This window comes from Vulpes lagopus, chromosome 8, assembly GCF_018345385.1.
Source record: "Vulpes lagopus strain Blue_001 chromosome 8, ASM1834538v1, whole genome shotgun sequence".
NCBI classification, from domain to species: domain Eukaryota; kingdom Metazoa; phylum Chordata; class Mammalia; order Carnivora; family Canidae; genus Vulpes; species Vulpes lagopus.
In genome coordinates this window covers 44,360,930-44,377,049 of record NC_054831.1, presented here as the reverse complement: position 1 = coordinate 44,377,049, position 16,120 = coordinate 44,360,930, and the positions used below count along the sequence as shown (strand labels likewise).

The 16,120-nt window shown below is 45.0% G+C and overlaps 1 protein-coding gene and 1 long non-coding RNA gene across 6 annotated transcripts in view; one reads left to right on the top strand and one right to left on the bottom strand.

Annotated features, from left to right (window-relative positions):
- The window catches only part of STARD13 (StAR related lipid transfer domain containing 13), a 404,789-nt gene that overhangs the window by 163,942 nt on the left and 224,727 nt on the right, over nucleotides 1-16,120 (top strand). The window contains exons 1-2 of one of the 5 annotated variants that reach the window (XM_041766440.1): nucleotides 4,216-4,480; nucleotides 5,837-5,912. The exons of 1 other annotated variant lie outside the window; for it this stretch is intronic. In XM_041766440.1, the coding sequence (XP_041622374.1) occupies nucleotides 4,357-4,480; nucleotides 5,837-5,912 (200 nt within the window). In that variant the 5' untranslated portion in view covers nucleotides 4,216-4,356. Of the gene's footprint in view, nucleotides 1-4,215; nucleotides 4,481-5,771; nucleotides 6,371-16,120 lie in introns of those variants that run through there. 3 more of the 5 variants (XM_041766442.1, XM_041766445.1, XM_041766447.1) reach the window with 3 other exon arrangements.
- Nucleotides 3,261-6,745, bottom strand: LOC121497177. The gene is made up of 2 exons (XR_005989428.1): nucleotides 6,425-6,745; nucleotides 3,261-3,839 (listed from the first exon to the last, which is right to left on the bottom strand). It is a non-coding gene; the product is annotated as an uncharacterized LOC121497177 (long non-coding RNA).

Sequence of the window (16,120 nt, the reverse complement as noted above, 5' to 3'; positions counted from 1 at the left end):
AGTAATAACCAGTCATCTAAAATTATAGTAGAATATTTATTGAGTCAGAAAATGATCCCACTATGTGCTGTTCACTAAAAAAGACACATGGGACTTAGAAATAAAAGTACTAGTCCCAGCTCGAGGAAGTCAGGACTATGGGGGGAGGCTGAGAGGAAAGTTACCTGCAGTACTCTGTGATTACCTGGCCTACGGGAGAGAAGGAACACCCCAGCCACTGGGATCTGTAGAAGGCTTTCAGTAGGAGCTGACATCTGACTTGATGTCAGGGAAGGATGAGTGAGGGAAAAAAAAAAGTAGGGGAAGGTCTTTCAGTAGAGGGAATGTATAAAAACAGAGCTGAGTGAGGGCAGTAGCTCTCCAATGTGAATCTTTTAAGAAGAAATTCAGGAGAGGAAAGAATAAAACTTGGCCAAACCCAGTACTCCAGAGATGGAGACACAGAGAAAGTTTGAAGCAATATTAGAAATTCTGGAGGAATTGGAATGTCTTTTAGGTATCTCCCTTGGACATTTGACGAGTGGTGGCATCACTGGCTAACAGAAAATAGAGATGGAAGAGCGGGTTCGCAGGGAAAATTTTAGAGATATCCGTTAGTAAGGTAAACGATACACAGTGCTGGAGTAGAATCATTCATTCTACAAGTTTTTACTGAACATTACTCTCAAGGACTGTTCTAGGTGCTGAGTACGCGCTAGTGAGTCAGGCTGACTAGGCCTCTGCTCTCGTAATGCTCCAGGTTTCCCTGGGAGACAGACCAGAACAAAAAAGAAAATGTCCAAAGTGATAAATTCTACAAAGAAAATTACAGCACTCATGGATGCCACGAGAGGAAGTAATGCAGTCATTTAGATTGGGTGCCAGGAAAGGCCCGTTGGAGGAGCTCAGGGAGGATTTGGGGTAGGACAGCAATGTGATAATGATAACGATAGGACAACAGTGTGGTAGTACTCACTGACTGAATCCTTTCTTTGTGCCAAGTGGATTATTTCATTAAATCCACAATACAATCTTAGAGGTAAGTGATGTGGAGGCAGAAACTTGCCAGAGTCTAACACAACTCTGCCTCCACTCTTTTTTTTAGTTTTTCATTTAAATTCAATTAGCCAACATATAGAACATCATTAGTTTCAGATTTACAGTTCAGTAATTCATCAGTTGCATATGACATCTAGTGCTCATCACATCATGTGCCCTCCTTAATGCCCATCACCCAGTTACCCCATCCCCCACCTCCCCTCTTGCAGTCCTCAGTTTGTTTCCTAGAGTTAAGACACTCTCATGGTTTGTCTCCCTCTTTGATAACTTCCCCTTCAGTGTCCCCCCTCCCTTCCCCTATGATCCTTTGTGTCCAGCTACGCTCTTAAACACAAGTACTTTTGTCTTTACCAAGCTGGGAAGTAAGGGATGAAGCTATGGGAAAGAATACAATCACCCAGGGACAAGAGCTTGAGGGAAAGGTGTGGGGTGGGGGGTGGACGTTGAAAACTGAAACACAGGGAATGCCAACCCTGGAGGTGGGGGGGAGGAGCTCTGAAACAAACACCTCAGCCATGTGGCCTGACAGCCATGAGAGAAGCCAGCATCAAGAGGACGCAAATGGTCAACAGTGTCCCATTGTCCACGTGACCTAGAAAGGACAACAGCAACGCAAAACATCCATTGGATTTAGCAACCGGACAATTATTGGTGACCTTGGAAAGACAGGTTTCGGTGAAGTAGTGAGGGAGACCAGATGGCAGTATTGATAAGGGAAGATTTCTTTTCCAAGGGATACAGGATGGAGGCAGCACGCTTTGCCAAGGGGGTTGCGGTTTTGTTTGGTTTAAAGAAGGGTGAGCCTTTTTAGAAGAAGGTAGAGGGTGAAGGGGGTATAGAGGAGGAAATAACTAAGGTAGCAAAGTACCCATAGGGACAAGAAAGGACAGTAAACAGAGCACAGGTGGAGGACTAGGTCTTAGTAAGAAGAGGTGCTTTTCTTAGAAAGTACGGGTGGGGATTTCTTTCCTCTGAAGTAGACCTTACTGGCATCTGCTCAAGGTGAAGACCCCAGGGTGGGGGAATGTCATCCTTAAAGGAGTCCTACTTAAGGTTCAGCTTTGAGATAGGGCTTATGGATGCTAAGGGCCTGCATAGAGACTCCAAGTAGCCCCGAGGTTCTTGTGAGTTTAGAAGCCTTGCATTTTCAGCAGCAGCATGTGCACAACTGTGAGATTTCCTGCAGAGAGGCTGGCAACCCAGTGCCAGGCAGGGAGATGGGCTGAGCTGTTCCAGGAAGATTACTTTAGTCTTTCATCTGGCTTCTCTTGGATGGTCCTGAATTCAGGGACTCTTCTACAATCAGAACTAAACAAATTTGCTCTGTAAGAATTTATCTTCAAATTTGTCATTTAAAGAAAGCCCCTAATCCATGCCATCTGAATGTAAAACATGTCCCCTAGAAAGGACGGGGGTGGGGGGGGGGTGGGGGGGGGCGGTCCAGGATATTTGTAGCTAAATGATTAGTGAAATAGCTGGAATATTCCTTGTATGGTTCTATTCCTGTGCAAATATTGTTACAACTACTGCTTTTGTTTGATTCAATTAGGTCCTTTTTAAAAGTTAATACACAGCTTCCCTGGGCATGTAACTGTGAAACATTTTGTTGTTAGACTGTATAGAAGTCACTTTAAGATAACACAGATCTTTCTTCTTGCAGAGAATTTCGTTACCACTACATGCATACAAAACAGAGGATGTAATCAAAAGGGTATTTGGCATGGGCCCAGAAAGCTATCTGGATTAGTCTATAACTGGCTGCCATAGTTTCCAACCCATTTCTGATCCATGATTTATTGCTTCATAACTGACAATTTCAAAGGTTTACTGGGATGACGCATAAAAGCACAATCATTACTTTCTAGCTCATTCTGAAATGTGTTTCATTAGTGAACATTTTTGATTATTAAAGATAACAAAATGAGACAATTAAAGACTGTTTTTACCATCATTCTCCCTCCTCCCCATTTTCTACCAACAGTATAAACTGGTGGGGGAAATGTTTATTAAAGTGTAAAATTGCCGCAAGAGTACCTAAGGTAGCTGATCATCTCCACTCCTTAAGTCAGGAGCAAGTTATGTAATTGAGAAAGGATTCAGCAGTTTAATTTTCAAACTTCATGTGGAGCACCTGAAGTTTTTAAAAAACAGCTGATTAAACTGGCCCTCTGGCAGTCTGGTTCAAAGACATTCAAAAAGAAATGATATTCCAGAAATTTTACTGTGAGTAATTTAGAAGTTTTCTTTTGAAATATTTCAATTCCTCTCGCCAAACTTGAAATGTGTGCTGTTGATCACATCGTTAAGTTACAACAAATGTTGTCAAAATGACTTTCTCTAAGGTCCACCAAGCACTTAAAAAGCAAAACATTGAGAATAGCAGGACACCCTGAGGCCTGAACCAGCAATGTCCTCATCTTATGTGTGAGGCTTTGGAACCCAATGCCTTGGTCACCACCTGTGGAGGTATTTCAGGTAGAGCCAGCACCTTTCCTCCCTCTTCCCTGCAGGAGTCAGTTAACTTCTCATTATAAGCCTACTTCATGTTGTTGACTAAAAATACCTTAACATCCTTCAATTTTCACTTACTCATAATATCTACTTTTTATGTATATTTTATCTAGATTTTAAATGCTTTTCCACGGCATGTAAATCTATTTAATGTGGGTTACTCATGGTTTGGCCTTAATATTTTCAGTTATTTCCCTCCAAAGCAGAGGCTGTGATACGTTGACTCTTGAAATCACTGGGTCCATTGCAGCCAGGTAATCGTTTCGTTGATGAAATCAGGAAAGGTTAACCTGGAACCCAAGAACAGTAGAGTCAAACTGCAAAAGGGCGTCCGCCAAACTGAGTGGGGGATTTCAAGCGGCTCGAGGTCAGGGACGCGAGGCCAGTTATCCTGGTTCTGGCTGGGGCCCGGCTTAAAGCTCGGGGTGTGATCGATGGTGGCGACTCTGAAACTGAAAAGTGGAAACTGCCAAGAAATGGGTTGTGGTGCGGCCCCGGCCTCCGAGGGACACCGAAAAGGGGTGGAAACTGCGGGAGTGGGGCCCGGGCCGGGCGGGCCGTCGGGGTTAGGCGGGGGCGGGGGGGGCGGAGGGGCAGGAGGGGCCGGAGCCCGGGCAGGGGCGAGGGAGAGTGGGGCGGGGGCGGGGGCGGGGGCGGGGGCGGGGGCGGCGGGGCGCAGGGGCCGGGCTCGCTCGGCGCCGGGCGGCGGCCGCCCCGTGTCGCGCCCTTCGCGGGTCCGGGCGTCGGAGCGGGGCCGCGCGGGGGGGCGGGGGCGAGCCCGGCGGCCGCGATGCGGACGGAGCCGAAATGGCCAGCGGACCGCAGCCCTCGGCGACGCGGCTCCGCAGGTCCATCAGCGAGCAGCTGCGGGACTCCACGGCCAGAGCCTGGGACCGGCTGTGGAGGAACGTCCGGGAGAGGCGCCTGGCAGGTCGGTGCCCGCGCGGCCGGGGGGCGGGAGGAGGCGCCGGCGGGCGGGCGGGGCGGGCGGGGCGGGCGGGCTCCCGGAGCTCCCCGCCGCCGGCTCCCGCTCCCCGCTCCCCGCCGCCCGCCGCCCGCTCCCGCTCCCCGCCGCCCGCCGCCCGCTCCCGCTCCCCGCCGCCCGCTCCGCTCCCGCCGCCCGCTCCGCTCCCCGCTCCCCGCCGGCCCGCCGCCCCGCTCCCGCTCCCCCGCCGCCCGCTCCCCGCTCCCCGCCTCCCCGCCCGCTGCCGCCCCCGCTCCCCGCCGCCCCCCCCCCCGAGGCGCGCGCTGCCCAGCTCCCCGCCGCCCGCCCGCCCGCTCCCCCGCTCCCGCCGCCCCGCCGCCCGCTCCCGCTCCCGCGCCCCCGCTCCCGCTCCCCGCTCCCGCTGCCCGCGCCTGCCCCTGCTGGCCCGCGGCTGCGCCCCGCGCGCGCGCTGCCCGCTCCCCGCTCCCGCTCCCCGCTCCCGCTCCCGCTCCCCGCTCCCCGCTCCCCGCTCCCCGCTCCCGCTCCCGCTCCCGCTCCCGCTCCCGCTCCCCGCTCCCGCTTCCCCGCTCCCGCTCCCGCTCCCGCTCCCCGCTCCCCGCTCCGCTCCGCTCCCCGCTCCCGCTCCCCGCTCCCCCCCCCGCTCCCCCGCTCCCCCGCTCCCGCTCCGCTCCCGCTCCCCGCTCCCCGCTCCCGCTCCCCCGCTCCCGCTCCCGCTCCCCGCTCCCCGCTCCCCGCTCCCGTCCGCTCCCGCTCCCGCTCCCCGCTCCCGCTCCCGCTCCCGCTCCCCCGCCTCCCGCTCCCCGCTCCCCGCTCCCGCTCCCCGCTCCCCGCTCCCGCTCCCCGCTCCCCGCTCCCGCTCCCCGCTCCCGCTCCCCGCTCCCCGCTCCCGCCGCCCGCTCCCGCTCCCCGCTCCCCGCTCCCCGCTCCCGCTCCCGCTCCCGCTCCCCGCTCCCCGCTCCCCGCTCCCGCTCCCGCTCCCGCTCCCGCTCCCCGCTCCCCGCTCCCGCTCCCGCTCCCCGCTCCGCGCTCCCCGGGGCTCCCGGGCCGGTCTCCCGCCTGCCTTTGCTCCCTCTCCCGCGGCCCGGCCTCGCCGCCTCCACCCGCCGAATGAAGGACGCCCGGCCCGAGGGGCTCTCCGCGGGGGCTGCCCCTCTCCCAACCTCCCCTTCCCACGCGTGTTGCGAGCGGCGGGGTGGGGGCGCGGGACAAAGCAAGGGAGACCATCCAAAGCTCTGGGAGAGCAGATGTTTGGGGGTAGAAGGGGAGGTTTGGGGGAAAGACAGGTGGACAGCTCTCGGTGCGAGTCCTGGCTGCCGCAGCCCCTGCCCTGCTGTGAATCAGGCTCTCCTCGCTTTGGAATTGCAAGAGGGGCCTCCCTTTTGGAATCTGTTGCCCACGAACTAGAGAAAGAGAAGAGGTGATTACTCTGCGCTAAGGGGTCCTTAAGAGTCCTCGCCCGGTCAGCAGCTACCGCCCTCCCTCGCACCTCCCCTAGCCTCCCACGCTGTGACCTTCCTTCCGTGCTCGCGCCATGGAACCATCTCCTTGTGGGGCCGCGGATGCAGTGCGTGGGCTGAGCCTTCTCAGAGCCCTCATCCAGAGCCGCAGGTCGTTAGTCACTACATCATACCTGCCCCAGTAAGGCAAGGGAAGCCGCCCTACGCCCAGTTCCAGAACAGTGTGGGATTTAGGATTACTTTTCCCAAGGACTGACTGCCAGAAGAGGTTTCTGGCGTTGTGGGAAGTGTGGTTGGAAGGGTCCCTGGGCAGACCAACAGTCCAATCTCGGACCTTATTGCCTCCTGTCTCTCCAACAATATCTCCTGAGTTGGTCTGTGACCACAAGGATGGAAGAGAGTTGTAGAGAAGAAGCAGGTATGAAGCCTGGACAGAGGGAAGGGATGCCAGGGGTGAGATAGGAGATTTTACCTTCTCTGAGCTCCTCCCCTTTTCCTTAAAGTAGAACTGTAGAATAGTTTGCTAGATGTTCTGTCCCTACGCTCCTACAGCCACCTCTCCCCATCAGCCTGAGGGCATTCTGGAGTAGGTGCCCTGTGTCCGTATCACCTTGGTCATTAGGTCCTTCTTGGTCTAACTGGTCAAATCGGGAGTAGGGATTACAGATGATTTCGACACTCAGTGTTGTCAGCGTAAAACATTCATCCCATGTCTCCTGTCCAACACAGTGACCCCGTTTTAGTAAGCGTCCAAGAAATAAACAGACTTTTTTGGTCTGGACCCAGAAATAAGTTGTGGTAACCAAGAGGTTTGACTGTTGATTTTTAAAGACGTGTATGTGCATTGCAGACCTCAATTAATAACAATTAGTAACTCTCCCTGTTATGGTGCTAAATTGTATAATCTACATGATGGATGGTGTTGGAGAAATTTTTGTGGTCTAGTAAATGTTTGTTGCTTCATAACTTCAGAATGCTCACTGCAAATGTCTCTTTTAAAGCTTCTGTTATTTAAGTTTGTTAAGTTTGTTAAATCAATGAATCTTCAGGAAACAAGAAGTCTTTCCAGGAGGGCTGCCAAGGCTGTGCTGGGTTTTTATAGAAGTTGAGGCCAAAGATGACTGCAGCCCTGTCTTTTTGAAAAAGAGATCTGGAAAGGAAGAGAGTGAAATGTAAAGACATAAAAACATTAAGGCTGTCCAGGAAAGTCATTTATTCATATGAATTTTAGACACTGCAGTTCAGTTAAAGCGATGGACGGACAAAGGGAAATAAACCACAGGTAGAGATTTTAAGATTGTGAGTATATAGCACTTAAGGCTTGAAGTGGCTTCGGAATGGTAAGCATAAAAGTTCTCCAGAGTAGTGCGTTTTTTTAAAATAGCGGTATGAGGTTTTAAAATATTTAATCGGAATATTAATATCTGCTTACCCATAATCTGCTTACCACTCTGCTAACAGTGGATGCCAGCGGGTTATTCACCTAGCACCAAACAATCCTCTGTGAAGCTGACTTCAACTTCTGCTTCTTTAAGCAAGCTGGGATGCTTGCCACAAAACCAAGCCAGCTCCATGAAGGAGCTTTTAGATGCAAATTGATTTTCTTGCTAAGGTAGCTAAAATATGGAACTTTGGCCATGAGACACTGAAATACTTAAGTTATTAATGTTGGCATCAATTCTAGGTGAAAGTGTTCTTCATTTGTAAAAGTGTTCTTTATATGGCTCTGTTCACAGAATCAGAATAACCAACTATGTGAATGTACCCCCAGAGAGCATCCACCCTGCTAAGACATGATACTGGCTTTTTTTTTTTTTCTATCAGATGAAAGTTGTGTGCTGGGACTTCTTTAATTTCCCTAAAATCTTCTTCTCACCTTTAGTCAATGGAATAGTGTTCAGTGTGCTTCATAACAAATTTGTATTTATTGTCTAGAGAATCCTGAAGATATTTGATTCTCTCCTTTACTCCTTTACACCCCAAGGAAGGAAATCCTTATTCTAACTCACTCTTGCTTCTCTTCGCAAAAGGCTGTCTTGTCAATGAGAGAGAAAGACAGGAAATGGAACCGTGTGACGATACTGAAGCCTGCAGATTTCTGTGGTGCGGGGGGGGGGGGGGGGGGGGGGGGGGCATATTTAGGAAGGAAAGGATTATACATAATCAGAAAAAGCATTTCTCAACACATATCACAAACAACACAGGTAATCACAGGTAATGAAATCCATAGGAGGATAAGATGTGAATGATGTTCAAATATGGCCAACTTATTACAAATTTTTAAAGAGCTAAGTTACTGTTAAAGAAGGATTGATATTGGGAGCTTTTCTTGGGCCTTCCAATTCTGCAGTGGTTGCCAGAGTTTCGTCAGATTGTAGCATATTTGCCAACTCATACTTTTAATTTCCTAAGACCCTAACCCCGTAGGGGTCAACAAGAGTATTTCTCACCTGTTATCTGAGTATTGATTAGTCTAATAATGGTGGTGATTGATATTTATTCCCAAGATGACAAAGCGAGTGTTCAAAGCAGGATTCTAATGCAGGTTGTCAGAAGTCAAAGGGCATCTGTGCCCATTTTGTCTTACATCACTCTGCCTCTTCCATAAGCTTTATGGAGACACATGGACCTCAGATCCTTTCCCCAAGGCTGTCACTTGCAGTTAGTTTTAAAAAGAATTCAAAGTTAACTGGAAAAAGTTGATCTTTGTTTTTTTTTAAACTCTTGGTGTGACAAAGATAACCCTGTGCACCTAGAATCATTGTCCCCTAGTCATCCTGATGGGCTGATTAGTGAATGGGCTTACAGAGATTTGAAACAGTCATACCTCTAGCTTGTCGGGGACTCCTACGTGGTGTGCCTTGCCCACTACCATCACTATAAGAAGCCAAGGGCTGCAAGAAGGAGATGCTGTCATAAAGTCTAAATGTAGGTTTCTTTTTTTTTTTTTTTTTTAAGATTTTATTTATTTATTCATGAGAGACAGAGAGAAAGAGACACTGGCAGAGGGAGAAGCAGGCTCCATGCAGGGAGCCCGATGCGGGACTCGATCCTGGGTCTCCAGGATCACGCCCTGGGCCAAAGGCAGCACTAAACCTGGGCTGCCCTAAATGTAGGTTTCTTCAAGGTAGCTGAGTGGCAGGTTCTTTTGGCTTCCCCAGATCTCTAATCAGCCGCTACTGGTGACAATTCCTAACATTTATAGCATCTTTAAATTCTGTAAGCCGCAGCATACCTGTCAGCTTTTGGTGTTTGTAAGCAGCTTGAACTACTTTTCAAATGTTAAGGTCTGAGAAAATCCAAATGAGTTTTCTAAAGCTTTCTGCTTCTTTGTTTTAAAACCCCACTCTATGTTAATGGAAATGTAATCCATATGTTTGATTCCTTTATACTCACATAACAGTGTTTAGGTAGCTTGTGAACTAATTGATATCCAAGTCTTTTGATCTCTTTTATGGTCTCATTTTAAATCCTTTCTCTTAGGCACAGGAAGTTCTATTGCTGCCAAGAATAAACTAACTTAAAACACTGAAAAGTTTGAGTTTTGATTAGAAATGCTAATTCCACCAAATTTCAGTGAGTTTTTGTCATGTTAAAACAGGTTTATTCATTCTCAGAGTCAACAGTAGCATCCTGTGATGTGATGTAAACAGGAGATTGGGACTTTAATGCAGAGTGGGATCAAGAATAGGACATGGGCCATAAAAAAGTTCCTTATTAAAATCTGTGTTCTGTGATATCAGAAAGTACAGGATGATACTATCTGATCCTTTTCATGTGTTTTATATCAGAGTCCTTCCTTTTTATTATCACTTGCCTGTAAGGAACAGGCCATCCCACTCTGTCAGTTTTTTTTTTTAACATCTCTTGAAAGGAGAATATATTTAGATGTGATTTATAATAACAATAACAGAAAAATCTAAGTAAGTACACTGTTAAGATCAGAGAGATGGAAAGCATATCACTTATATCAGGGTTCTTAACCTTCGCTACAGATAGAATCACTAGGAGCCTCTCACAAATATCCGTGCCCTGCCTGCCTCTTAGAGATTCTAATTCAGTTTAGATAAGGCCTGGGGATCAGCATTTTTTTCAGACTCCAAAGGTAGTTCCACTGGGTAGTCTGGCCTGAGAACCACTGACTTATAATAACTACTTGCCCAAGTCTGTGTCTAGCATGAGGTCATATTCTAGGCCCCTAAGGAAAGGTTTGCTGAAGTTGAGTTGGAATGAGCTTGTTATTTTACAGGGGAAGAAAAAAAGGGTTTGGGCTTTGTTGTTAGGAAAGTTGGATTTGGTTCTGCATATGATAAGAAGCAAAGTATTTTAAGCAGAGGACTGGCAGTGTTAAATTGCCACCAGAGTGGTCTAGGTGAGAGATAAACAGTGATAGGGTGATAGTGATGGAGATGGAGAAAAGGACAGATTTGGAATATGTCTTGAATGGAGAGACAACAGCACTGAGATTGATTGCTGGAGGTAAGGGAGGGATCAAGAACTCTTCAGTTTAGGGGTACCTGGGTGGCTTAGTTGGTTAAGCATCTGCCTTCAGCTCAGGTCAGACCATCTGCTTTCAGCTTAGGTCATGATCCCTGGGTCCTAGGATGGAGCTCTGCATCAGGCTCAGCGCTTAGTGGGGGTCTGCTTCTTCCTCTCCCTTTCCCTCTGCACCCCTCCCCAAATATATAAGTAAATCTTTAAAGAAAGAAAAAAGAACTCCTGGGTTTGTAGTGCGGTGGGCTGAGACAGTGCCCGCTGGCAAATTTGATTGTTGCAGCTGCAAAAGGAAGGTTTTTTGGGTTTTGTTTTTTTTAGCATAAGACAGATGAGGAGTGAAGAGTTCTCCTTGAGCCAGATTAGACCAAAAATGCTTATCAAACATGCAACAATAAAAGCCAAAGAGGTGGATGGATACACAGTACAGGTTTGGAAGAAAAATTAAAGCCAGATAAATCCAGAAGTGATTGGCATATAACTACTATAAAGTAAAGCCTTAGGACTTAGAAGGGGTTACTTAGGATAAGGGGAGGGGCCAAGGACAGAATCCTAGGGGACCCTTTATTTAGAGTACACTATTTGAAGTGAACTTTATTCATATAGGTGTGCTAAATTTCTAGGGCATTAGAAAATGAAACACTGTTTCTGAATTCAGCATTCTTATAGCAGCAGAGTGGTAGCACTATATAGAATAAACTTTTGTGACAGTTACTTGCTTCCAGAACTGTTGATGAATAAAACATAATCATAAAAATATGTCTCACTAATAAAATATACCTTTTTAAAATTTAGAAATGGTATTGAAAAGTAAAAATTAAAAACTTCAAATAATATTTGAAGGAAAAACTGCTCAAGTTTGCCCTCATTCACAAAAAAATAAAAATATGGTTAATTAAATAAAAATATATTGGGCAGCCCCTGTGGCGCAGCGGTTTAGCACCACCTGCAGCCAGGGCATGATCCTGGAGACCCTGGATCCAGTCCCACGTCAGGCCCTCTGTATGATGCTTGCTTCTCCCTCTGCCTGTGTCTCTGCCTCTCTCTCTCTCTCTCTCTCTCTCTCTCTCTGTCTCTATGAATAAATAAATAAAATCTTTTTAAAAAGTATATTTTATAAGTATATTAATATACATTTATTATATAAGATGATATTTATAAAAATATATTAATATTAATAAAATATTGTGTATAAAATATTCCTTAGCAGGAATATTTCTATGGTTATTATAACTTGTGGGGGCCTCCATATAATGAGGTAAGAGCTTCCTATTGGAAAGATGACTTCTCCAGCATCATGATATCCAGAAATAGTCTAATCAAACAAAGTTTAGCTTGTAAGAAAAGTTCTCTATATTAAAGTTTGCAGGATTGCATCCATTTACTGACCTTTCTTTGTCAGTTATGGTTTGTCCATTATAAAGCTGATTGAAGGGAAATTTCTCAGTGAAAAAAATAGGTAGTGTCTTGAATTTTTGCATTTGTAAGGAGAGTAGCTTAAACTTGGCCTAACCTATCTGTAGCATGCTGGCTAACCCTTAGGAGTAACACAATTTCCTTCTGGAATTGGAGCAAGGAAATGATCATGTTCATTAATTGCTGGTGGTTGCTCTGAATAAGACACAGAAGCCCCACTAGTTGGCTGCAATTCCTCGAGAAGACCATGTGTTATAATTTTTGTTCAACGACTTGATCATTTAGAGATGAAGCATATATCTAATGAAGTTAACATACACTCCTTCATTGTGTTTTTTAAATCTTCTGCTGAACAAAACAATTTATAAAGAAAAATTTACTAAAAGACCTTGTAGTTTACTGGGAGATAATCCAACAGTATGTTTCTATTCTGCTCCTTTGCAAGTTTAGTGATGTTGCAAAATGAAAACAAAAGTGGTTTGAAAAGCGTTACGACATTCCTGGGCTTTTTTCAGAATCCTTGAATGTTTAGTTCTAAAACAGCCGAGTTGAAGGACAAACATTTTTGTCATGTTTGTAGTTAGTCAATAAGTATTTATTGAGCCATGAAATAGCATCCTTGTCAGAGCATGTTGGGACTGTAGTGCAGGATATTAATTTAGTACTGTGGTTTTATCCTGGCAAAGCACACGAATTTTATTAGGCTGCTCAAATCACTTAACTCATCTATTTAACCAGAAATAGAGCAAGCTTCCAGAAATTGCAAAAGGACATTATAGAATGTGCCATGACTACACAATACTGTATTTGCAAATCAGCTCTATCAAGCCATTTTGTATTCTCAGAAAGACTATTTCCTTAGTAACATTTTCATCCAAAATGAAATTTTCAGACTCTTACGGTTGTTATTTTGTGTAATACAGCATATTTTACCTCTATTTCATCAGGGCAGACTGTGTTTGGTGAATATTTTTCATTCTCCTTCCTATGTAGGAAATTAAATGAATATAAGAGGTAATGGTTGTGCAACCCCATGAAAATTAATACATTTACTAGCAATGACATTGAGTTGGGGAGTCTTATCAGATGCTTCTTATTCTCTCTCCATCAGATAAAGTGGAAATATTTCCAGGTTCCTTGAAGAATCTTTGAAAGCATTTTCCATTGAAATTTAATATTTATCACTAGACTAATGTCCTAAAAGTACAAATATTTAACAGTGTAATTTACACTAATGTGCCACTTCATGGGGATGTATGGATTGTCACAACATCACAAGGAAGGCAAGGCACTGCCTCCCTCCTTTGACTTACAGTGAGTTGCATTCGTCCCAGAACTCTTCAAAAACAACGATATATTGCACCTTCTCCAGCTATGAGGAGTTGTCCCTATGGTCTTGGAAATAAGTTACATCTTTCTTTTAGTCCCAAAAAAAAGACTTCATAAGCAATAGATGTAAAAGATGATAAAATTGTTAGAATTTAGTAAGTAAAACAAACAAAACAAAAGCTGTTAGGATTTAGTAAGTAAAACGAACAAAACAAAACAAAAGCCAAAAAACAAAACCAAAAAACTTTCACATATTTCAATATAGACTATTTCATTCTTTCTGGAAAGACAGAGGAGAGGCTTTGTGCTGAGTGTTTGATGTTTTGTTCTTATATCTAAGTCAAGACAATAATGACAAATGAGAAAAGAGCACTCTAAACCCTTTTAGCATAGTGGTAGAAAAGGCATTGCAGCTATTTGAGATGTCCTATGTATAAAATCACAGCTGTATGATGGTGATCAGCATCTGGAAATTAGCATCACCTCAAATTTGCCACAGCTACAGTGCTAGGAGCATAGATCGCCCAGTGTCATAAACGTATGTCATTTTACTTTGGTGCATAGTGTAGTGGAGGGCATGATTAGTGATATTTGGGCATGATGGAATATTATTGGTGGTTAAGAGCAGCCACTGGAGCCCAAGACTACATGGGTTTGAATCCTGCCTCCACCACTTAAGCAGAAGGTCCTTGGGAAAGATAAGTGGTCTCAGTGTTCCTTAGTTTACTCATGTTTTATTTTTTTTTTAATTTTTTTTTTAATTTTTATTTATTTATGATAGTCACAGAGACAGAGAGAGAGGCAGAGAGACACAGGCAGAGGGAGAAGCAGGCTCCATGCACCGGGAGCCCGATGTGGGATTCGATCCCGGGTCTCCAGGATCGCGCCCTGGGCCAAAGGCAGGCGCCAAACCGCTGCGCCACCCAGGGATCCCAGTTTACTCATGTTTTAAAAGGAAGAGAAGCGTAGTACTTACCTCATACGGGTTGTTATGAAGATTAAATGAGTTAATATTTTCAAAGTATTTAGCATAGTGTATGGCCCCTAATAAACATTGTATGGGAGTTTCTATGGATATACATAAACACACACACACACACCCTGGCCTCCACGCAATCAAAAATTCAGGTATAACTTTTGACTCCCCCCCAAAACTTTCCTAATAGCCTACTATTGACCAGACTAATAATATAAACAATTACCACATATGTTGTATGTTATATGTGTTTTATACTATATTCTTACAATAATGTAAGCTAGAGAAAAGAAATATTAATAACAATATTATAAAGAAGAGACAATACAGTTACAGTATTGCACTGTATTTTTGGGAAAAAATCCACATACAGGTGGACTTGCACAATTCAAACTTGTGTTATTAGAGAGTCAACTGTGTGTGTACATGCAAGTGGAGAGCAGTAGAGACATTTCCTGGTAAGGGAGATGCTTTTAGATCCAGCCCTAAACCACCCACCCCCATCATACCTGGATTCATCAGCCTATTCTCGTATCTAAGGAACCCATTCTAGATCCTACATTTGAGGACTCCCAAGTGCTAAGATGTTAGCCTCACTCTCTTTGCTCTGACTGAGACTTAAAAAAAAAAATCAAATACTACATATATTGTTAGCTTTGTCTATAGCATCTTGTGTAATCCATTAGTGTTATAGCATAAATCATTCATTATACTAATATTTTGTCTTCTGAAAGAGCATCAGTTAAGGTTTGTTCATTAAAATCACCGTCAGCTTTAGAGCTATGCAACCATGAATTCATTCCCGTGACCTTGGCCTAAATGGAATTTGATGGAGACCTAATTAAAATGAGAGAAGTTAGACTAGATAATCTCTAAGGACCCATTTAGCTTTAAAGATCAATGAGTCTGTAAAACTAGACCATGCGTCTGAAAGAAACTTGATGCCCTGAGTCTTTTAGTTCCCTTTCTGTGTAGATTTCGTAGGGTGTTTTGAGAGATGAGAGGGCAGAAGCCCAGAAGCATACCCCAGGATGCCTGCCAGTGCCATTCTCCGTGTTGGTTTGGTTACAGAGCCTCCATCAACAGCAACAACTTATAATTGGTACTTTCTGTAATTGGAGCTGCCTCTGCCAGAACTGGAGATGGAGCAAGGAGGATGGCCAGCTGGGAGTCCTGGGCCTGCAAACACCTGTAGAATCTCGACAGCCCCTGCACAATGCTCAGGCAGGGCCCCAGCTCAGAAGGTCTCTGTCCTTGGTTTAAAGCTCTTCTATTGCAATTTTGAAATTATTAATAATCACTGGAGAGCCCCCATTTTCATTTTGCACTCTGCCTAACAAATGAGGTAGCTGTTCCTGTATTTCAGGGAAAGCTGGTCTCTTGTAGAATCATGCCTTAATTTGTGAGTTCACCTTCATTGGTGATTTGGTGTTGTTTAAGTAAGATAAAAAGAATGCATGAAATCATAGGATATTAGGTTTGGAAGGGACTAGGAAACCTTCCCTTGAGCATCTACAATATATAATCCACGTGCTCTGTGCCTCTTACTCTTGGAGAAGATGATCTCCCAAGAGAAAGTGTGTTTGTTTTATTTTATTCTTTATTGATTCTGACAGCATTGTTATGAAATAAAGCAATAACATTACCCCTGGTGTTCACAGAGTTATAATGATTATATTTTGGTTATTACATATATTGAAGGAAATATTTCAATTAGTTTTTCTAAAGTATTGCAGTGCTTAGGTAGAATAGGAAATTGGGACAAATTATACAACTCTTGGTAATCTAGATTTTCAGATCCAAGTCTTGTTTTGAAAACTTCTTAATTAAGCTTTTTCTTAATTAAAAATTTATTTGCAATACTCATAATAGATTAATTCATTAAACCACTGCTATTAAAACCATTAAGGCTATTTCCTGTGTAGGTTCATCTAAGGCTACTTACTCATAAAA